Source organism: Heliconius melpomene, chromosome 19 (genome assembly GCF_056956725.1).
Source record: "Heliconius melpomene rosina isolate 202511_hmr_F chromosome 19, ASM5695672v1, whole genome shotgun sequence".
Classification (NCBI taxonomy): Eukaryota; Metazoa; Arthropoda; class Insecta; order Lepidoptera; family Nymphalidae; genus Heliconius; species Heliconius melpomene.
The window spans coordinates 13,298,767-13,318,786 of NC_140407.1; the positions used below are offsets into that span (position 1 = coordinate 13,298,767).

General features: G+C 36.7%; 1 protein-coding gene across 5 annotated transcripts in view; it reads left to right on the plus strand.

Annotated features, from left to right (window-relative positions):
- LOC146528891 (protein turtle-like) overlaps positions 1-20,020 on the plus strand; it is a 42,638-nt gene that overhangs the window by 18,704 nt on the left and 3,914 nt on the right. Inside the window, exons 1-16 of one of the 5 annotated variants that reach the window (XM_085203329.1) lie at positions 6,173-6,343; positions 9,705-9,830; positions 10,486-10,628; positions 11,655-11,801; positions 11,947-12,082; positions 12,320-12,561; positions 12,869-13,139; positions 13,816-14,076; positions 14,449-14,519; positions 15,340-15,531; positions 15,723-15,944; positions 16,281-16,389; positions 16,522-16,605; positions 16,913-17,098; positions 17,426-17,653; positions 19,171-19,240. In XM_085203329.1, coding sequence (XP_085059455.1) covers positions 9,758-9,830; positions 10,486-10,628; positions 11,655-11,801; positions 11,947-12,082; positions 12,320-12,561; positions 12,869-13,139; positions 13,816-14,076; positions 14,449-14,519; positions 15,340-15,531; positions 15,723-15,944; positions 16,281-16,389; positions 16,522-16,605; positions 16,913-17,098; positions 17,426-17,653; positions 19,171-19,240 — 2,435 coding nt within the window. In that variant the 5' untranslated portion in view covers positions 6,173-6,343; positions 9,705-9,757. Of the gene's footprint in view, positions 1-6,172; positions 6,344-9,689; positions 9,831-10,485; positions 10,629-11,654; positions 11,802-11,946; positions 12,083-12,319; positions 12,562-12,868; positions 13,140-13,815; positions 14,077-14,448; positions 14,520-15,339; positions 15,532-15,722; positions 15,945-16,280; positions 16,390-16,521; positions 16,606-16,912; positions 17,099-17,425; positions 17,654-19,153; positions 19,241-20,020 lie in introns of those variants that run through there. The other 4 variants (XR_014879101.1, XM_085203328.1, XM_085203330.1 and 1 more) reach the window with 4 other exon arrangements.

Below are 20,020 nucleotides of genomic sequence, written 5' to 3' on the forward strand. Positions count from 1 at the left end.
CCAATTTTAATGGACCCTCGCCTCGGTGCAATTTTACTTGCAAATTTTGTCCACATTGATAAACGCTAGAGCTCATGCGATAAGGCCTGACATGTCAGTGTAGCGTAGCCACAGCAAGATTCAGCCATCAAATATTCACGTGTGGAGGGTGGAGGTTGCCGTTTTACCGCCTCCCCCCCCCCCCCTCTCTACCGTCCCCCGTCTCAAACAACTGAATGTGCTAAAATCAATAACTGTTGTTTGACATTGGGATTAAGGTAATATTTCCATTTTTTATTGTCTACGCGTATCACTAAACTTTGCTTACTGCGTATACATTATGGTTCCAGGTTATATTCAATATTTCATAGTCAATTCAATAGTCAAGAGTGCGAATTATTTAATTTTACAGGAAATTCTATTTTACTTTTTATCTCATCAATAAACAATTACGAAAAATTATACCTACACTTGTATTTTCAAATTAAGGTTCTAGGTACTGGGCGTAAACTGCGTGTAAATATAGATAATAGGGTGATGAAGGTATTTAATAATACCTAAGGTAATTTATTTGTCTATTACATATATGTTTTGTCGTCAAATTATATATGTAGGTGTTATTATTACAAAATGCGTAATTTATAAGCTTAATGTTATGTGCCTATGCCAAATGAATATAACAATCATTTTTAATGTACGCATTCCTACGGACCATGGAACCCATAACCCTCGGATATAGAGTCAAAGTCAAACGATTCGGAACTTTTTGCACGATGACGTTATTATCACCGTTAATATCGAACTATGTGTTTAAATATTTGTAAATAATCTTTCTATTCTGTTTAAATATCTTAAATTTCCCTCAGCATATTATATCCATTTGTGTGTACGTTTGCCCATTTCTTATTTCGGTATATTCAAAGCGTGTAAAGCAGGTAACGGGTAGAAAAAAATATTATAACAATGCACAAGCCACAAAGTAAAAGCGGGGTGTGAGAAAGTTGAACAAAAACACTCTAGATCTGTAAAAGAGTATGCCTTTTATGATAAACAGTCGTCGTTGGCCGTTTTTGTAGCGGCGGATATCAAGTCGGGGCATGCCATGGTCGCACAGGATGAGGCTTGCGGTCTTATGCAATGTAACTTGAACGGGATATCGTTTAACTATTTCGTTATCCGCTTCTAAGGTGTATGGCTTCTTTACGGATGCTATCACATAGCATGGAAATTTGCTTCACCGGTTGTAGCTGGCTGTGATATCGTATGGGAGATAGGTATGGTTTTAAATTTTGTACGTAGGTACCTGTTTAATACTTGTAATGAAATATTAAAAAAATTAATTTCTTCGCTTTAGGGTCGAGGCAGAGCGTGGCGTTGAGTTCCGCCCCTCAATGCGTCCAGAATTCGGCGAATAGTGAGGAACAGAAGTGTCTCAAAGGGAATGGAATGTTTTAACACTAGGCTCTCTGCCTACCCCACTATGTGCGAGATACAGCGTGAACATAAGCCAAAATTATATATAGTTGAAAAATACTATGGAACTGTAAGAGATCGCGTTCTCTATCATAGTATGAAAATGACAACTTAGCACAAGTTATTCGGAGTCATGAACATTTTCATATTTCACAAGTAGGGTGGGGTGAAGGCGGCAATAGTTTAAGCTAAATTCTTTATGATGTCGGGCAGTTAATGGAATTAAAATGGTAAACTTAGCAAGTGTCACACGCAAAGGAAATAGCAGGTGTCAACTATTTTTATTAAGTAGGTTAATATGTAATGTGCACATTAAATTCGTTTAGATGAAAGTAAAAGAAACCACAAAATCGTCCGTTCACTCACTTGTACGTTAATCTTACTACCAAATTATATATAATTTCAAATGGATATTTAAATTTTTGTAACTTGGAATGAGGAATTGAATTTTAGGAGAAAACATGTTTAGTCCTAAAATTAAAATAGAAATCATGGAATTTGAATTTTAAAACTACGAATTTGGGATGTAAGATGGCGAATTTGATGTGCAAAAATATGAATTTGTAGTATTAAACATATATACGTCATTAAAATTTATTGTCTCTTTAAAAAGATTCAACTACACGTAAATACAATTGTAGGAAACGACTTTGTTTTACGCTACTTAACTAAAAAAATATAAAAATATTGTAATAAATAAAAGTCCTACACTACAATTAATTATATTAGTGGTTAAGAATAGTACAACCGTAGAGTAAAGAGATTAGATCTCCCTCTCTCTCAAGCGGTTTAATTTAAACATAACGTTGCATACGATCAAAAGGCTTCTGCTTTGTTACCGTCTACGAATTTAGCAACTTCTGTGATGACCGGTTTCTTTGATATTACAAAGTGCGCTTATTAATTACATATAGTCTCACGCTGTCTGTTTAAATAGCTAGATAAAATTAAATCATCTTCACGCAGTATCCCGCACACGGCAGGGTAAGTAGAGGGAACCTAGTGCTAAGACACTCTGTTCCCCACTTTTTGTCGAATTCTGGAGGCATTGCCTGTTGAGTGGCAGAACTAAACGCCGCGCTATTGCCTTGACCTTCCTCGAGCGAGGATCGAACGCACAACCGTCGCCTTACAGTCACACCCTTGTGCCGCTGCGCCACGAAGGCCTCTACTATTTTGGATAAGAGGGAAAATTATTGCATTTCTACATACTTAACAAAAGTATGTAGAACTTAACTTAACGATTTTATTAAATAGTAAAATTTATGGTTTCTGTACTCATATTAAATCAATATTATGACGACAAAAGTTATTTTTATGTAGTAGTAATTTATGAATATTAATAATAAATATACTTATAATTATTATAATATTAGGAAAAATGGAAGTCTCTCCTATTAATACGTAATTAAATGCAGAGATACATTAACTAACATATTTTTAAAGGAGTAAAACTATAGATGTAAAGTTTGAAGAGTTAGCAAATAAAAATTACATGAAGGAAATGTTAGAATAAACTGTGTGAATTGTATGTGAAGATTAAAATAGATAGCCATTGTATTTAGAAACAGGCGGAGTCATTACAAACAGACAAATTCACATGTCACCTTCAATGTAGGCTAAATATTGAACCTCGTTTCTGTAGTGAACCACAAACGACGTCGTCACTCTTACAAAATAACCCATTAAAACTAACAACGGTCAAGGTGACACCAAAAACATAATTTTCATATATGTATCTAAAAACGTTGGGGCTTGAAGTTAGTTTAATTATGGTATCTGGACTAATAACGTTAAAACTTTCAGTTAGTCTTAGATCAGAGGTGACGATCACTCTCTAATTATCTTCTTTAATTATCTCGAGGCGACAAATTGAGAAAAGTCAGTAACATGAAGAACCGATCGGCGTGGACATCAATAGGGGGATCACTGTGAAGTTACCGTATAGATAATTAGGAAACCAGTATATACACTAATTCCAGCAGGTTTCTATAATGTTCCAGCTGGTTTCTATAATTCCAGCAGGTTTCTAAAATGGCAAAATCGGAGAAACTCAACGGGGCCGCACAATTTCCGTAGAACTCCAGTTCGCTTCAAACATGATATTTCCCGTATTAATTGACGATACGGGGTCGTCGTTGTGTTGACGCCTACCATTAGAGAGATCCCAAATTGTTTTTTTAATTCCACTCAAATTTTAGTTACACAAACTACCCCTTCTAATACTAAACATGTGATATTAAATTTAGAGTTTAAAATAATTGCCCTCCGCCGTTCCTCTTGACTTACAATCAAGTGTCTTAGCAATGCGAAGAAAAAGTATTGACAGAAGCTCGGCGACTCGAATCGAATCGAGGACCACGTCGCGTCGTGCCGATATGTAACAAATAGTTATGAATAGAGTTCACCAGCGTTCATTTATTTACAAATTAGAATTATTCGATATAAACTATACTAATCTTATAATAAATAAAAAAAATATATTTATCGAATAATATTTTAACTGAAGAAAATAACATTTTTAAAGCATTGGAATAGAATTCAGTTACAACCTTTTTATACATTACTCTTAAAGGGCCTCGTGTCTTGTATGTGATCTTTCTCATTTATTATTTGTACTGATAATCCAAAAGTCAACCTTTTCGAACTTTTTTACCGTTCTCATCATGTCAACGTGCTTGAATCTGCGGAATTAAACTGGGTACCATATATCTAAATAATTATATTACAGGTATATTACAACAAAGAGGAACAAACATCCGTCCTCAAAAATTTTCACATTTATAATATAAGTAAGATTAAGACTATATTAATCGATGATATTATTTCAGCACATTTTTTTTATTTACATACTTATTACAGTTTCTATATAATGTTGCTACGGTTTAAATAACCGAGCTTTCTGATGTAACCAAGCAACGTTCCTGGGAGACCGTGAAAGCCAGGATTAATCTGCTTCACCAACGACATCCAGAACTTTACGGGTGTTGGTTTAGGAGTACGTATTTATTTTCAGACAACATTATAGAAGACAAATTGAAGATTTAATATTAATCTAAAAGTTTAATGTTTAAGTAAATAAAGTTTTCGTAACAAATACATAAATCAGGCTTCGGCCTACTTTCGATATAATAACAAGTTTTTAATGAATTTTTGTTAATATTATTAATAATTTAGAAATTGTATTTTTTTTACTTTGCAACTTTTAAGCTTTATATTAAATAAAATATTAAAATAAACAATTTACTCTTAAATATTTATATACAGGGGATGTTTGCATATACGAATATTTATATAACCTCAGTGTGATCCGCCCCGTCAGGCTCCTCCATTCCGATCACGGAATGCCAGCGCGTTAATTTTCGCAAAACCATTTCGCGAAGTGCTGTGTTATATAAATTGGAAACCCGCATCCGCGGAAATTGTATTACGTTTTTACGTACCAAATTATATCATATGATATATATTATATTATAACATCATATTATTATATACATAATGATATTGGAATGATCGTTGAGGCCTTGGTGGCGCAGTGGCACAAGCGCGTGCCTCTAAATGCGACAGTTGTGGGTTCATTCCGCACTCGGGGAAATTAATTATTGTATTTACATTAAATAATTATGAACGCTAAGTGAACTCATATATGCCATACAAATTTTAAAAAATCTTATGAAATATATAAAACAAAATATAAGAATATAATAACAAGAAAGAGTACTTGTAGATAAATGGAAAAAAACATTAAATTCTCCATTAATTTGTATTGCTTAAGAAAGATCTTAGTGTAGACCTGTATTGTACTGCGAGTTCTTACTTCTTGCCAAATTTCTTAATTGTAGGTTTACGAGAAATATTCTGTAGGTTTTTGAATAAGCGGTGAATTTCATACAAAATGCAGCGTAAACGATGCATGCACCTCCACGCAATTTCGAGGTATATAATCGTGAAAGACGGACAGACGACGACGGACGACGAATTTTTCCTTTTGATGTGCATAACCCTAAAAACCATTGAAATAATTTTCTAATCGATACAGACGTAAACAGAACATTTTTTTAGCAAATTAACAGTGGGGTGGTTCTTCAAAATGTTTATCTTCTCAAGGAATCTTGTAAAATTTAGACGGGTCCCAGCTGTTTTGATTATTGTCTTCTCATTTGAGACTAGCAAGGTTAATGAGAATCGATTGCCGAGAAGAATCATCAAAATCGACCAACGCCTTTGCTTTTAACTTGTCTAGACTGATAAAAACATTACTCTCGTTTGCTTCGCACAGTCGGGTAAGAAGCCTATATATAAACCAGTAAACCAGATTGAAGGGTCTTGTTTTACCACTTTGATTAAAGCATAGTAAAGCGAAACGCACGCAGTCAGAGCCTTGTGACAATCTTGAAATTGTAGTGGAACTAACACAATTCCCGAGCATAATGATGTACGAGTATGTGTTCATAGCTAAAATTTCTTATTCTGGAATATATTTTCTATTTTTTATTGATATATCATAATAGAAAGAAAAACATTTTGGTCAAGAAGAAATACTTAAGCCATACGAGGTATATGCAAGTGTTAGTTAAGGCCTAAAAACGGGCAATGTGCGACAGGCGGCAGGCAGCAGGAGCCGCGCGGGCGAGCGGAGCACGTGAGCCGCTCCGGGGACCATTCATGTGAGGGCGGCGGCCTGCGCGCGCACCGATCAATACCGACCGCGGCGGGCAGTGCCCGGCCCGCCGTGCGACCTCCCGCACGCGCCCTCTCGCGCCCTCGCGCCTCGCGCCTCGCAGCCGTCGGACCCATGACCGCCCTCTACAGATGACGGAGCCCGCAACCACTGGACAGCAGACATCTCCCCGCACCCGGATCCCGCACCGCGCTCCTGAACTGGGACAAGGTACGGAAATCGATACCAAGTGACGACGTTGACCACCCCGACCACTCGCCCGCTCCTTGCTCTCGTGATCTCCCGATCACTCTTTATATCCATGTGTTCTCTCGTGCCTCGAATAAAAAGGAAGGAATTCTATCTTACAGTAATATAATTCCAAAATTATATAATACATTAATAAATATAATGCAATAAGAGGAACTGAAAGCGAGGACTGTAGATATGTTTAACTCATCTCCATAGAGCATTGATCGAGTATATATATATATATACTTTAGTGTATATAATCCATAACATTATATGGAGAGATACCAAGACACACGCAAACGGTTGGCTAGACAAGCCAAGTTAAAAAGTTGGAATCACGCAATGTGTACTTTACACGAACCACTTTGAGCGACTTTTGAGTCCTTCATAATTAGTAAACTATTTTTTCTGCATGCATGGAATTTGACACATTTGTTAAATTTCTCTAGCTTGTAAAGTATATAAATTATCATGACTGACTCACTCACTCATAAGGAAAAATACTAAAACCACAAATAGTAATAGTAATTACTTTACAAAAAGTAATGATATCTCATCTAAAACCTCATTGTTAAATGAGAGCCGAGTTTAATATTAAGTAACGCATCGTCCTTAACTTTGTCGACAAAAGTGTCGGAGATCTATATGGATGCCGAGTTCTGTGTTCATTCGGCATATAATTCAATTCAAATATTAAACTTGGCTCTCATTTTACATTAATGTTTTTGATGGGATATATGTGTACTAAATTTTTTTTTTTGAGGCCTTTGTGGTCCAGGGGCACAAGGATGTGACTGTAACGCGACAGTTGTGGGTTCGATCCCCACTCGAGGAAATGAAATATATTTATTTGTTTATCTAAATTTATATTTCCATTTCTTCGCTCTGGTTTCGAGGCAAAGCGTTGAGTGCCACTCAACACCTCCAAAAATTCGGGGGAAAGTGGGGAACGGACTGTCTTAACACTAGGTTCCCTCTGCCTACCCTGCTGTGTGGGATACAGTGCGAAGCTGATTTTTTCATTTAAAAATATTTATATTCATTGTAAATTTTATTGTTATAATATCCCACACACATGCCTTTGTGGAAAATCTTTTATATTTAATTAAGTTTATACATTGTGACAATGGTCTAAATTTAGAAAATAGAATAGCGTCAAACTAGCGTAGAGTGAATATAACGAACTAGCTGGCGGCCGTACCGCAAAGTGCAGTACATGTGTGAAGATAAAAAATACTAAAAGTAAAAAAATACTATTTTTATATCCTCGTTATGAGCCCTGTCATATAGGAAAAGTTTAAAAGGTCGTTAATTAACATTTCAAATAACATATAATTGTAAATAAGTATATAAATAACTTTTCATGTCCATATTTCAATTATTCACCCTCTTAAATTAGTCTCACATATAACATTTCTTATTTAAACCCCAAAACTGAAAGTCGAAAGACGATTTTCATAAAAACAATCTACCGTTACAAGTCAAAAGTAGCTTAATAAAAGCACGTAATATCAAAATCGATAAGTTGATTACAGCAACACGAACGTTTGTAGAAGGCAAGAGTTAAACTATATACGAATACTTTACTAGAATATCGTGATATAGTGCAATTATTGAGTCGTGGTATATAGTCCAAGGACGATTGGAGTGTGTATTCAGGTATAACATTGGGGCAGGCGTTTACTATGGAGTGGTTGCTGTGGGGGCGCATTTCACCATCGTTGAAAGAGTCCGGCGGGTTCCGGTTAAGTTAATGCTTTTTACGTAGGTACGGGAAATTTTATCAGGTTAACCTTATTTCCTCAATAGTTTATTCGTTTTATTTTTATTAGGTTTTCAGCATCCCCTTTGACGCATTTTTTTTTATTTGACACATACTATCTATACTCTTCATATTATACAGAACTTGCTTTTGTACATATGTTTCCTCATACTAAAAATCGATCTTATTGGGATTACAATTGTGTAACTCGAAGGCATTCAAAAATTTCACATTAGAAATCACTATAACCGAGCGGCAAACATACTTGTATATTAGAACGCAGACACAATTGTAATAAATAAATAAATAAATAAATAAGTGTAGTGCAAGCGGGCGTTGACGGGAGCGGGTCGATAGTATTTTATAAATTAAACAGATAAAATTATAAGCTATTCTTATACATTAACATACCCACCAACACCCACAACTAATTTCTATTTGTAGAAGCTACAAAAAGTTAAAAAAATAAACGTAATTATATTCCTATAGGTACAGCGTACATAAACATTCGAAATATATTGATATATTAATATTTGTTACTTGATGAAACGCAGATTGAAAATGAAACAATTTATATTGGGTAGTTAAAAAAAACAAGCACCGGGTGCTGCACAGTGTACTGGTATAATTTATTGAAACATATTGTGTTTCTACTAATTGAAATATACAAAAGATAGGCACGTACTCGCACTCGTATGTATGTATTTAATTCTATAGTGACTTTTCGTTTATCTGCCGGCGTGGCACAGGGGCACAAGGGTGTGACGGTTGTGGATTCGATGCCCATTCAAGGAAGTAAAATATTTATTTACGTTTATATTTCCATTTTTTGAGTTGAGTTCTGCCACTCAACACGCAATGCCTCTAGAATTCGGCAGAAAGTGAAGAACGGAGTGTCTTAACACTAGGTTCCCTCTGCGTACCCTGCTGTGTGCAGGAAACTTATTTTTAAAAAAAAATCGAAGTCATCAAAAAGTAAGGTCATCGTGACATAATGCACAACTGCACAGGAACACCGACTGACTGAAAGGCGATGGACGTGGGGCTGATACATTACATTAGACTTCCAGAGCGGATCTAAAATTTATTATTATCACTTCTCCATTCTGGTACACGGCGTTGAGTTTCGCCACTCAACACGCACGCACTCATGTTCCGAATTCAGGACAGCAAATGGATGGAGTGTCTTGATCACTTTTGACTCTAAGTGCACCCCTTCTACTCAGTAGAGTCTACTGTATATGGGATGAAGCGTAAAAAATATTGTTAAAAAATAAATAACTTATTCTAATAGGAAATAGTAAAAATCAGCTTGTACCTACTTGTATTTTATTTAAAAATATAAATTAGAGATCTAGTCTGTCCGAAAAAGTTTCAGAAATAGACAAAAATAGAAACCGGAGTAATACATTCACAACATGAGCACTATGCTTAAAACCACAACTTTTCATGTGTTATAAACGTTATTCATTAAATGATTTGAAGAATAACAACAATATAAAAGCATACATATTTACAGTCGACATACTTTAGATTTTATATTTGAAATAAACTAAATATTAGTACGTATTCCCCAAGGTGATGCACCGAGAATGAGTCGCCGCGCGCGGCCGTGACATGGGAGCGCAGGCATGGGCTGGCGCGCCGAGCAAACGCCGCACATCGCCGCCGGCCTGCTCCTCTTGCTGCTAGTCTACTTGCCGGGTAAGTTCATTGTGCTTCATTAATTATCAAAATCTTATATCCTATCCTACTAATAATATTCGAAATGTGAAAGCTTGTAAGGATGGATGTCTGTTCCACTTTAACGCAAAAACTACTGAACAGATTAAGATTAAACTTTTCAGTAGTAAGTATAGCTTATATATACATCAGAAAAACAGGATACAATTTATGTAAAGATTTTATATCATTTGGCTGTAATATTATAACATTGAGTTTAAGCGGGCGAAGTCGCGTTTAGATCGCTAGTTAATGTATATATTTAAAACTGAATGCTATTATTACTACATTGCGTCACGAACAATTAATTTCTTATATAAATACTCTCCTAAGCATGAATATTTAATGTACTTTAGCATCATTTGATCATACCACTCCGAACATTGGACACATGCATCTTCACAAGCTTCACTATATTATATTCATTTAATTATAGAATAAAAATGTTTATATTTAACAAATGGATGATCTTAAGTCAGAAGTAAAGGAATATTGAGGTGACTTTTATTATAAACTAAATGAAAAAAATGTATAGACTTTATCTACAATTTGGCCATGTACCTACAACATTTTAAATACCTAGGCACCTACTGGTTGCTTCCAATGGAATACCAAATTAAGATCCAATCTATTACAGTAACTTGTCACCAAGATCACCAAGATGCTGTCCACATCACAGCAATCCTGGGGGAGAGCGTTGTGTTCAATTGCCAGGTGGACTTCCCCGAAGACATCCCCGTGCCGTACGTGTTGCAGTGGGAGAAGAAGGTAGGCGAAACGGTACGACGGCCAACACTCCACTCTTACAATACAACGCTGCTCATCTATCGTGTGTGTGTTTCTGTTCAGTAAAGGTCGGCTCGTCCCCGCGACGCGCCCCGCTGAATGTAAAGTATATCTCGTATTGTCCCGGGAGCCGCGGGCCGGGGGCTCGCCCCGCCGCCCCCGCCCCGCGACACCCCCGCGCACGCCTATGTGTAAATGCCTCTTCTGCGTATTGCCTCGTATACGTCTCCGGTCTCGTCGCCCACCAACACCACAGTGACAAAGGCCTTCAGAGCGAGTCCGAGAGAGCAGCAGACCCCCGTTGTATAACGAAACAAACACACACTATCACACGCCATACGTTTACAAACCTATGTTTACGATGCTATAATTAATTTTATTTTGGGTGCACCGATTTATCTTTCTAAGATAGTATGGGAGCACGTTGTAGCTTACACGGCTGACACGGGGCACGCGCACTCCCTCGCGCACTGGCGGCGGTTCTGTCTGTTTCTCTCTTCCTGTGGATGTGGGATTCGCCCACTTTCTTTCCGCAAAATTAGTTTAACGTAAATAATATAATCATTACAATTAAACCCATATAATAAACTAAATGCATGCTGTAGCTTTTATTTTTCTGACAATTACTTTGTGCACGCATACGAGTATGGTCTTGTTTATGTATTTAAAAAGTTCTTACTTAAAATGATACCAAGGATTCTTCGGACGAATCCGAATAAAATATGTTTAATACAATGTGAGGTGTTCATCTGTGTATTTAAGTTATTACCATCGCATGCTTATGTAGTGCTGTTAATTTTTCGTAGTTTAGTATTGTCTTGTGACAACTATACTTGATTGTTACGAGATGAGGTTAAATGTATGTGAATTGATGTTACGCAGAAGCAAAACGCTAGTGTAGGGGTCGTATTGCATAGTATATGCATATGTGCGTCAAGTCAACCAAAGTAGTTAGCTAATAAATCGTTGGAGCTGCCGCACCAAATAAAGGGCATCAATTAATACATATGATGGATATAGGGTCAGGACATCCCGATCTACATCTGGTATGAGAGTTACCCAACACACAGTGGAGAGGGCTATGAGGGCCGAGTGTCGCGAGTGGCTCCGGACTCGCCATACGGCGCGGCCAGCCTCAATCTCACTAATATTAGGGAGTCTGATCAGGTAAACATAATTTGTCGTTTGATATACTATTTGATTTTTAATTCTCACAGATCAATTTATTTACGTTATTGCTTTTAATTACTCGTTCCACTCACCTCGTAACCTAAAAAAAATAAAATCTTAATTATAATATTTTTATTAAAAGGGTTGGTACGAGTGTAAGGTCGTGTTCCTCAACCGGTCGCCGAATCAGCACAAAAATGGAACGTGGTTTCATCTCGATGTACACGCACCACCACGCTTCTCCATCACACCGGAAGACATTATATACGTCAATTTAGGTTTGAATTCTTATATCTGTTTATTTACTTTTTTGTCTAATGAAATCTTTGAAGAATCTTAACTTTTTTTGATTTTGATATCCGTAAAGCCGTATGTTTTCTTGTTACGATAAATATCCATGAAATTATACTAATTTTCTTCTATATTGCTGAACTTTAAATAATAATGTTCATGTTTATGAACAGTAATGTTCATGTTTAAATAAGGTACTTAAATGCTTTATGAAAAACTAACAGGTGATGCTATTATACTCAACTGTCAAGCGGAAGGCACACCAACGCCTGAAATTTTGTGGTTCAAAGACGCGAACCCTGTGGAACCCTCAGGCACCGTGGGCATATTTAACGACGGCACGGAACTCCGAATAAGCAATATCCGACACGAGGACATAGGAGACTATACATGTATCGCGAGGAATGGCGAAGGACAAGTATCTCACACGGCCCGGGTAATCATCGCCGGAGGAGCTGTCATCACCGTAAGTGGAGACGGAATCACTTCAAAACTGTTATATTATAAAAAACAAGAAACTATATTGATAAAACGATTGTTGACTTTCATGCCGGCTTTTCTCTGTAGAGATGCCTGATTATTATAAAGATTATTATATTATATTATTCTGGAACCCCCCTCTAGGTTCCAGAATTTTTTTTTACAGTTTAAAAAAATTATTCGACACTTAGGAAAGAATAATACTTTTTTTTGTCTGACAGTTCTTTTGTATTGATTATATTTTATGTATGTAAATAAAAAACTATTTAAATGAAGCGTCTATATATTATTAGATGCCACCAACGAACCAGACCAAGTTAGAAGGGGAAAAGGTGCAGTTTTCTTGCGAGGCTAAAGCTCTACCTGGCAATGTCACCGTTAAATGGTTCCGCGAAGGCGCCCCCGTAGCGGAGGTGGCGGCGTTGGAGACCAGGGTGACGATACGGAGGGATGGCGCCCTAGTTATAAATCCTGTAGCCGCAGACGATTCTGGTCAATATCTGTGCGAAGTATCTAATGGCATCGGCGACCCACAAAGCGCTTCCGCTTATTTGAATGTGGAATGTGAGTATCTGTTAAGTGTATTTTAATGATAGTAATAATTTTATGTAGCGAAAAGAAATAATGTATTATTATGTATTTATATTTGCTAATTACCTTTCAATGATTAGAATTTTTTACTTAAAATCGCCGACACAAAAAGCTCTAAAAATATACAAAAAGTCTGTCTCCTTTTTTTGAATCATGGCTACGATGCCATACGTACAATTACGACAGACAGACTTACAAATATACATACAAACGCGTCAATGTTATAACATCCCTATGTTTTCGTGGGGGGCTAAAAATTGAAATGACGTAATATATGAAACTTATACGAGATTATCAATTAATAACGACACATGGTACTAGCACACCCTTAATCTAATAATTAATGATGGCTATAGTAAGCTTACGGCTTTATTTTAAAATAATTAAAACACTGACTTTAATTTTTACGTTAATATTAGGGTTCTGCATCCAAAGGGAACCCTATTACTAAGACTCCGCTGTGATAGCTATACAGTTAAAATTTTAATATATTTGTTGTAAACTTCGTTGTTTTGTAAATAACTTTATAAAACACTCAAAACAGTTTATAAAAATCTCTATCACCTTATTACCATTATCTACACACATTACTTATAGAAAATGGTCCACGCAATATAATATCCGTATAAATTGCATACAAATTTTGCAGATCCCGCAAAAGTGACGTTCACGCCGACCGTACAATACCTCCCGTTCCGCTTGGCAGGCGTCGTACAATGTTACATAAAAGCGAACCCGCCCCTCCAGTACGTGACGTGGACGAAGGACAAAAGACTGTTAGAGCCTTATCAGACGAAAGACATAGTGATTATGAACAATGGCTCACTCCTGTTTACACGAGTCAATCAGAACCACCAGGGGAGGTACACTTGTACGCCGTACAATGCTCAGGGCACGCAGGGCTCTTCAGGTAATATGCCAATTTGCATAGCAAAATTTGTATTCGGGAAGCAATTTTAGTGTTTTTTTTTTATATTTTCTTTTTCCTTTTAATATTTGACAGCACTTACATTTCAAGTACTTGAGTGCCTACTCAACTCTAGAGGAGTGTAATTAAAACTTATCGTTGTAATACGAGTGGAAAGAAAATAATGTAATTAAAATGGTAATCGTGATTTTATTTTTCTTTTACGTAACAACTGAATGGTGGATTTTACTGTCGTAAAAATACGTCTTCACATATGTTAGATTTATATGCAAAAACGATTATTAGACATCTAACCTATAGGGTACACTATCTCTTCAGTAATGACAGTAAGTCAATAGTATAATACTGTTATAGGTCCAATGGAAGTGTTGGTCCGAAAACCACCAGTATTCACAGTGGAGCCGGAGCCTTTATATCAGAGAAAGGTAAAAATGTGACACATATTACAATGCAAGTTTTTAATTTTTTTTAAATCGAGTTTTAGATCGAGTAAGACGTGTACAATACTAGAATGCACCAGACTGTGGATGCGATAGTTGTGGGTTCGAACCACATATGGAGAAGTTACTAATTATTATACTTAATTCATTTTCCATTCTTCGCTCTGATAGACAAAGCGCGGCGTTGAGTTCCGCTGCTCAACACGCAATGTCTCGAAAATTCTGAAAAGACAAAGAGCGGCGTTGATACTTACCACTGAACACGGAATATCTCAAAACTTACACGAAAAGTGTGAAACGGTGTGTCTTAATATTGTGTTCATTAGTGCGGGAAAAAATGTTAGGTTGAAATAAAATACGAGAACAAAAGATTTTTAGTCTTTTCTCCCCTCTCGAATTCCCTTGGACATTTACACATTAATGATATGTTTTAATAATGTAAATGAAAATCGTAGATTTTTAAATTATTATGAATTTATTTTTGAAATATTTAGCGCTGTTATATCTCTCAAATCTCACTGAACTAGATTTTCTGTATAAGTATTTGTACTAAAACGAATATTTTGAGATGAAAGCTGGAGACGTGATCCTTTCGTTAACCAGAGATTTCGCTTGACCTTCGAGAACATAGTATCGATGATACTGGAGGAAGTTTACGTTATAATCACCGTGACTTCTCGAAGAAGCATGTATGAAGAGGTGACAGCGGCCATAACGCTCGGCGGACCGGGCTCTCTGGCTATCCTGTTAGGCATAAAGTATGAGGTTTAAAAATGTATAACCTAGCACAAATAATTTAAAATAGGTGGGCGAGTCAGTGGAGATGCACTGCGGCGCGCAGGAGGCGGAGGGCACGCAGCGGCCCAGCGTGGCGTGGCGGCGCCGCGACGGCCTGCCGCTGCAGAAGACGCGCGTGCGCGCTCTCGGCGGGAACCTCACCATTGACACGCTGCGCCGCCAGGACTTCGGCATCTACCAGTGCGTCGCGTCCAACGAGGTGCCTCACGGGTTCTATAGCAATCTTACCACATCATTCAAACATAATACCTAATAATTCACTTTATAAAATAAAAACTCTCCGACCCGAATGCCCTACATCTACTTTTATGTAAAACTTTTCAAATAAAATAAAAATATAGGCATATATAAGTCTTATATGTTAATTTCGAAGTAATGTTTCAATCGTAGGTAGCCACAATAGTAGCGGATACGCAACTAGTGATCGAAGGCACTCAACCCCACGCGCCGTACAATGTTTCGGGGACCGCTACGGAGTTCCAAGTGACGTTGCGCTGGCAGCCCGGGTACGCTGGTGGGCCCGACTACAAGCAGGATTATACTATTTGGTATAGAGAGGCTGGGTATTCAGAGTGGACGAAAGTTCCTGTGACGCCGTCTGGTGCTACCTCCGTAAGTATATATTTTTTAGCTTCACAGTATGCAGCATGTTAGACAGGGGGAACCTTCTGTAAAGGACAGAGTGGAGTGTGCAGCGGAACGGCCCCCCTGCCCAATTTTCTACACACTGCGTGTTGAGTGGCAGAACTCAACGCCGCGCTTAGCCTTACTAGAGCAAGGAAATAAAAACAATTAATTCTGCCGTGTAGGAATTTAATTCCGTTACACAAACACAACATAAACTTGAACATGTTCTGTTTTTATTTAGGTAATTCTTAGACCTCAACTATTAAGTAAAGTCCGTTTCCATATCCAATGCAAGCTACGTTACAAGGTTATATTTTATAGGTAACGATAAACCGGCTTCAACCAGGGACCACGTATGAATTTCAAGTAAATAGCAAAAATACAATTGGTGAAGGGATGATGAGCAAAGCCATTACTATCAGGACCCTCGGTAAGAATTAACTATGCAAACCAACACTTTGGCTACGTAGTACATATGATTAACAAACATTAACAAATTTATAGTAGTAGGCTAGTAGCTATACAGTTACGTGTTAACGTAACTGAAATAACCTTTTTGTAGATGTGGGAGCCAAACCGAAAGCAACCCCCACCGCCCCGGGACCCGTCGATGAGAAGATATTTCAAAATGCTCCCGAGGGATCTGGTATATTGCACTAATATTGTATTTAGAACTAACCTTTGTAACCCGAGTGTACATAATATTAAAATAATTGTTGTGGTAACAAAAATAATAAAATGTAAATATGTAGATATTATATGAAATTGTGTAAAAAGAATTCTCAAGTTTAAAGTGATTATTTATCTCTGCTTCTCTAAGCTTTTTTTTCTTAAGCCATAAAAACATGCCATCAATCAGGTTAAAATAGTTTCATGTAAAACGTCCAAAAAAACCAAAGCTTTTCAGTCTTTAATCCGGTTAAAATTGATTGATTGAACTTTATTTTATTCAGGTCCGAAGTCAGGTCCACCGCGCAACCTGACGGTAACGGAGGTGCACAATGGGTTCCTGATCACGTGGCAGGCGCCGGTGGAGCGCTCGCACTTAGTGCAGTACTACACGATAAAGTACCGCACCGACGCGCAATGGAAAACGCTCAACCGAGGGCAGATACGGCCTGAGGAAACTAGTTATTTAGGTATTTTTATTTAGACAAACTGCACATTCGATTTACCTACAACTTGGTTGGCTTATATAGTGTCAATGGAATATAAATATCATATATTCGATCATAGACAATTTTTCAAAGTGTGCTCTGCTCTCTAATTTTCCATTTATTTTTTACCTAACAAGGATTAGTTACTCTAATCTCAACTAATTGACAACAAATATTTTAATATTTCTTAGTGTGTTAATAACATTTTAAAAATATAAAAGTTTTGCAACAATTATTCTTTCTATTGACAAATCTATCGAAATTAGCACTCAAATAAATGTCTAAACGTGGACATATTTTTAATTTTAGTGAAAAACTTAGTGGGCGGAAGAACGTACTACTTCCGCGTGTTAGCGAACTCGGCGACCAGCTACGAGAGCTCCGAGGAGGTGAAGTTCCCGGTGCCAGCGCGCGTCAAGCACAAAGCCATCACGGCGGGCGTCGTAGGCGGCATCCTGTTCTTCATAGTGGCCATCATCCTGTCCGTGTGCGCCGTCAAGATATGCAACAAGCGCAAGCGCCGCAAGCAGGAGAAAGGTGAGAACCGGCGTGCGGCCGCCGGCCCGCCGCCCCGCACCTACACTCTCTTCCTGCGGACTGATATCAAAAAATAATAAAAAAACATTATCATAGATGAGTTTTTTGTGATCTTAGAAAATAGTATGGAGAAAAGTCTTCAAAAGAGTACGCGTTTACCATATTGTCGATAACGAAGCAAGCACCGTTGTCACAAACTTTTGATTTGTTTATTCATTATAGGTACATTTTATATCATCCATAATACCTTTTATATGTTAAATATTTGTTTATGAATTATTGCATGTCATTTTGTCGACTTTACGCATACTTTATATATTAAAATGAAATTGATTTTTTTTACCAAATGCATATAAGACTAGGAACTTGATTTATAAGAAAAAATACATTTAAATCAATCTTAGTAAAGTATAATTGGCTCTAAGTGCATCTCAATCTTGGGGCGTGATACTATTTATTAGAAAATTTTATGCGTACCGCCCAATCGTTTGAAATATATATTATGTATGGAGGTTGTTTTTTCATTTTACAAGCTGTCTCTATCACTTCCACTATTTTCTTTTTTTAAATATAAAATAAATATCTTGGGATTCGTATAAAATAATATCTTAAGATATTTCTTCTCACTAATTTATGGTTTTATACAAATGCTTGTCCTTAATTTTTGCTTTTCTTCCACATGCTTTGATTTCGGTAATGATAGTTGGTTGGTTTTGTTTTTGTGTTTTTGTGATCACTTTCAATTAGCTTTGTATAACAGAACATAACAACGTGCACTTACCGCTTTTGCTTAAACGTACATATTCATCATATACAACAATAATTTAGAATAGATTTAATAGAATATATATTTATTATGTATTTTACACTTTAACCGCCGCGCCGAGGTATTTTTTTGTCCTACTAGTATCGACGTGGTGCTTGAGAGATCGCTTAATAACACAGGTTTTATAGAAAATATGTATGATACACACATTGGTTTTGTTGTTAATTTAGGATAAATAGTAAATAATAATAAAATTATAAGCAATTAACAAGTATTTCTTAATAAATACAGAATTTTAAAAATATAACGACATATAGATTGGTTGTTGATTATTTTTGCTTTTAAATAAAAAAAAATAGGAATATTTTTTTTAATTATTTATAAATATAATATCTGAAGCTCATTTATTTTATGACACTATATTTATTCAGCTTTAATATTATTTCTTCGCCCTTTAAACATTTTTTTTTCTCTTGTATCATTTAATTTTACTCCATCACCAGAAAAGACGACTTTCTTCATTTACGATAGAGACTATAAAAAAAATCTTGTGAAACAATCTTACAATAATATTTTAAGTAAAGTAGTCGTTTCTTGTGGATATCGCTTTTAAATTGACAATATGGTGTGTGGTACTACTGTCGGTGAGAGGGCTTTAGAGGTGAAGGTTGGGGGGCGGGCGGCGGCCGCGTGCGCTTCCACGAACTACCAGTCGACACTACGTTAATGTCCAGAAATTATTCGGTTGCAGCATACAACATGGTAGCTGCGCGACTCACAGACCTTCGCGCCGCTGACAGCACTCAAGTGCCTTTTAAAAAGTAAGCGCACTTTTTTTATATTTTGTTTTTTTATATATGTGTTAGCCGTCGTGGCGTCGTTTGTAGAGTCAATTTCCACTTAGGGAAATTAATATATTTACTGGTACTAAGGCAAGAGCGCGGCGTTGTGTTCCACCGCTCAACACGTAATCAAGAATTCTTAGCACTAGGTTTTCTCTGCCTACCTTTTGTATGGAAAACAGCGTAAAGCTGAAAAAAAAAACCATTCATGTTAAGTCTTCTTTGGGTTCGCTTCAAGCTGAGAATAACAAGAACAGTCTTGTCAGCACAGTATGCGCCAGTATCCTCAGCCAGCAGCTTGGTGACTTGAACTAATATGTGGAATGGCATAGTGGCACGGTTGTCTAAACTTGGAGTGGAATTATCGCATAACAACTGAAAGCTTCAAGAACCTCCAATCAGAGAGGAATGTGACGAAGGAATTTGCATAAAGTATTCTGTGCTTGTATGAGAAGGTTGATGACAGAAGACGAGGCAAAATATATATGCAGAGACTGAAGCGGTTGTTCTCTGGTTACCGCCAGGTTTAAGTTGAAAAAAAAAGTTAATATTTTTATTTTAGTTTTCACCTAACATCAACGAAGCAATAACAATGAGCATTTAGTTCATAAATATAATAACAACTAGGTAAATTATTTTCAAGAAACTATTACGATTACGAAGTTTTGAACAATAAAAACTATGTTATTTAATTTCTTAGATAACTAGTATGAAATGACGTACATGTTAATATTGGAATGAAAATAATTTATTTCCCTG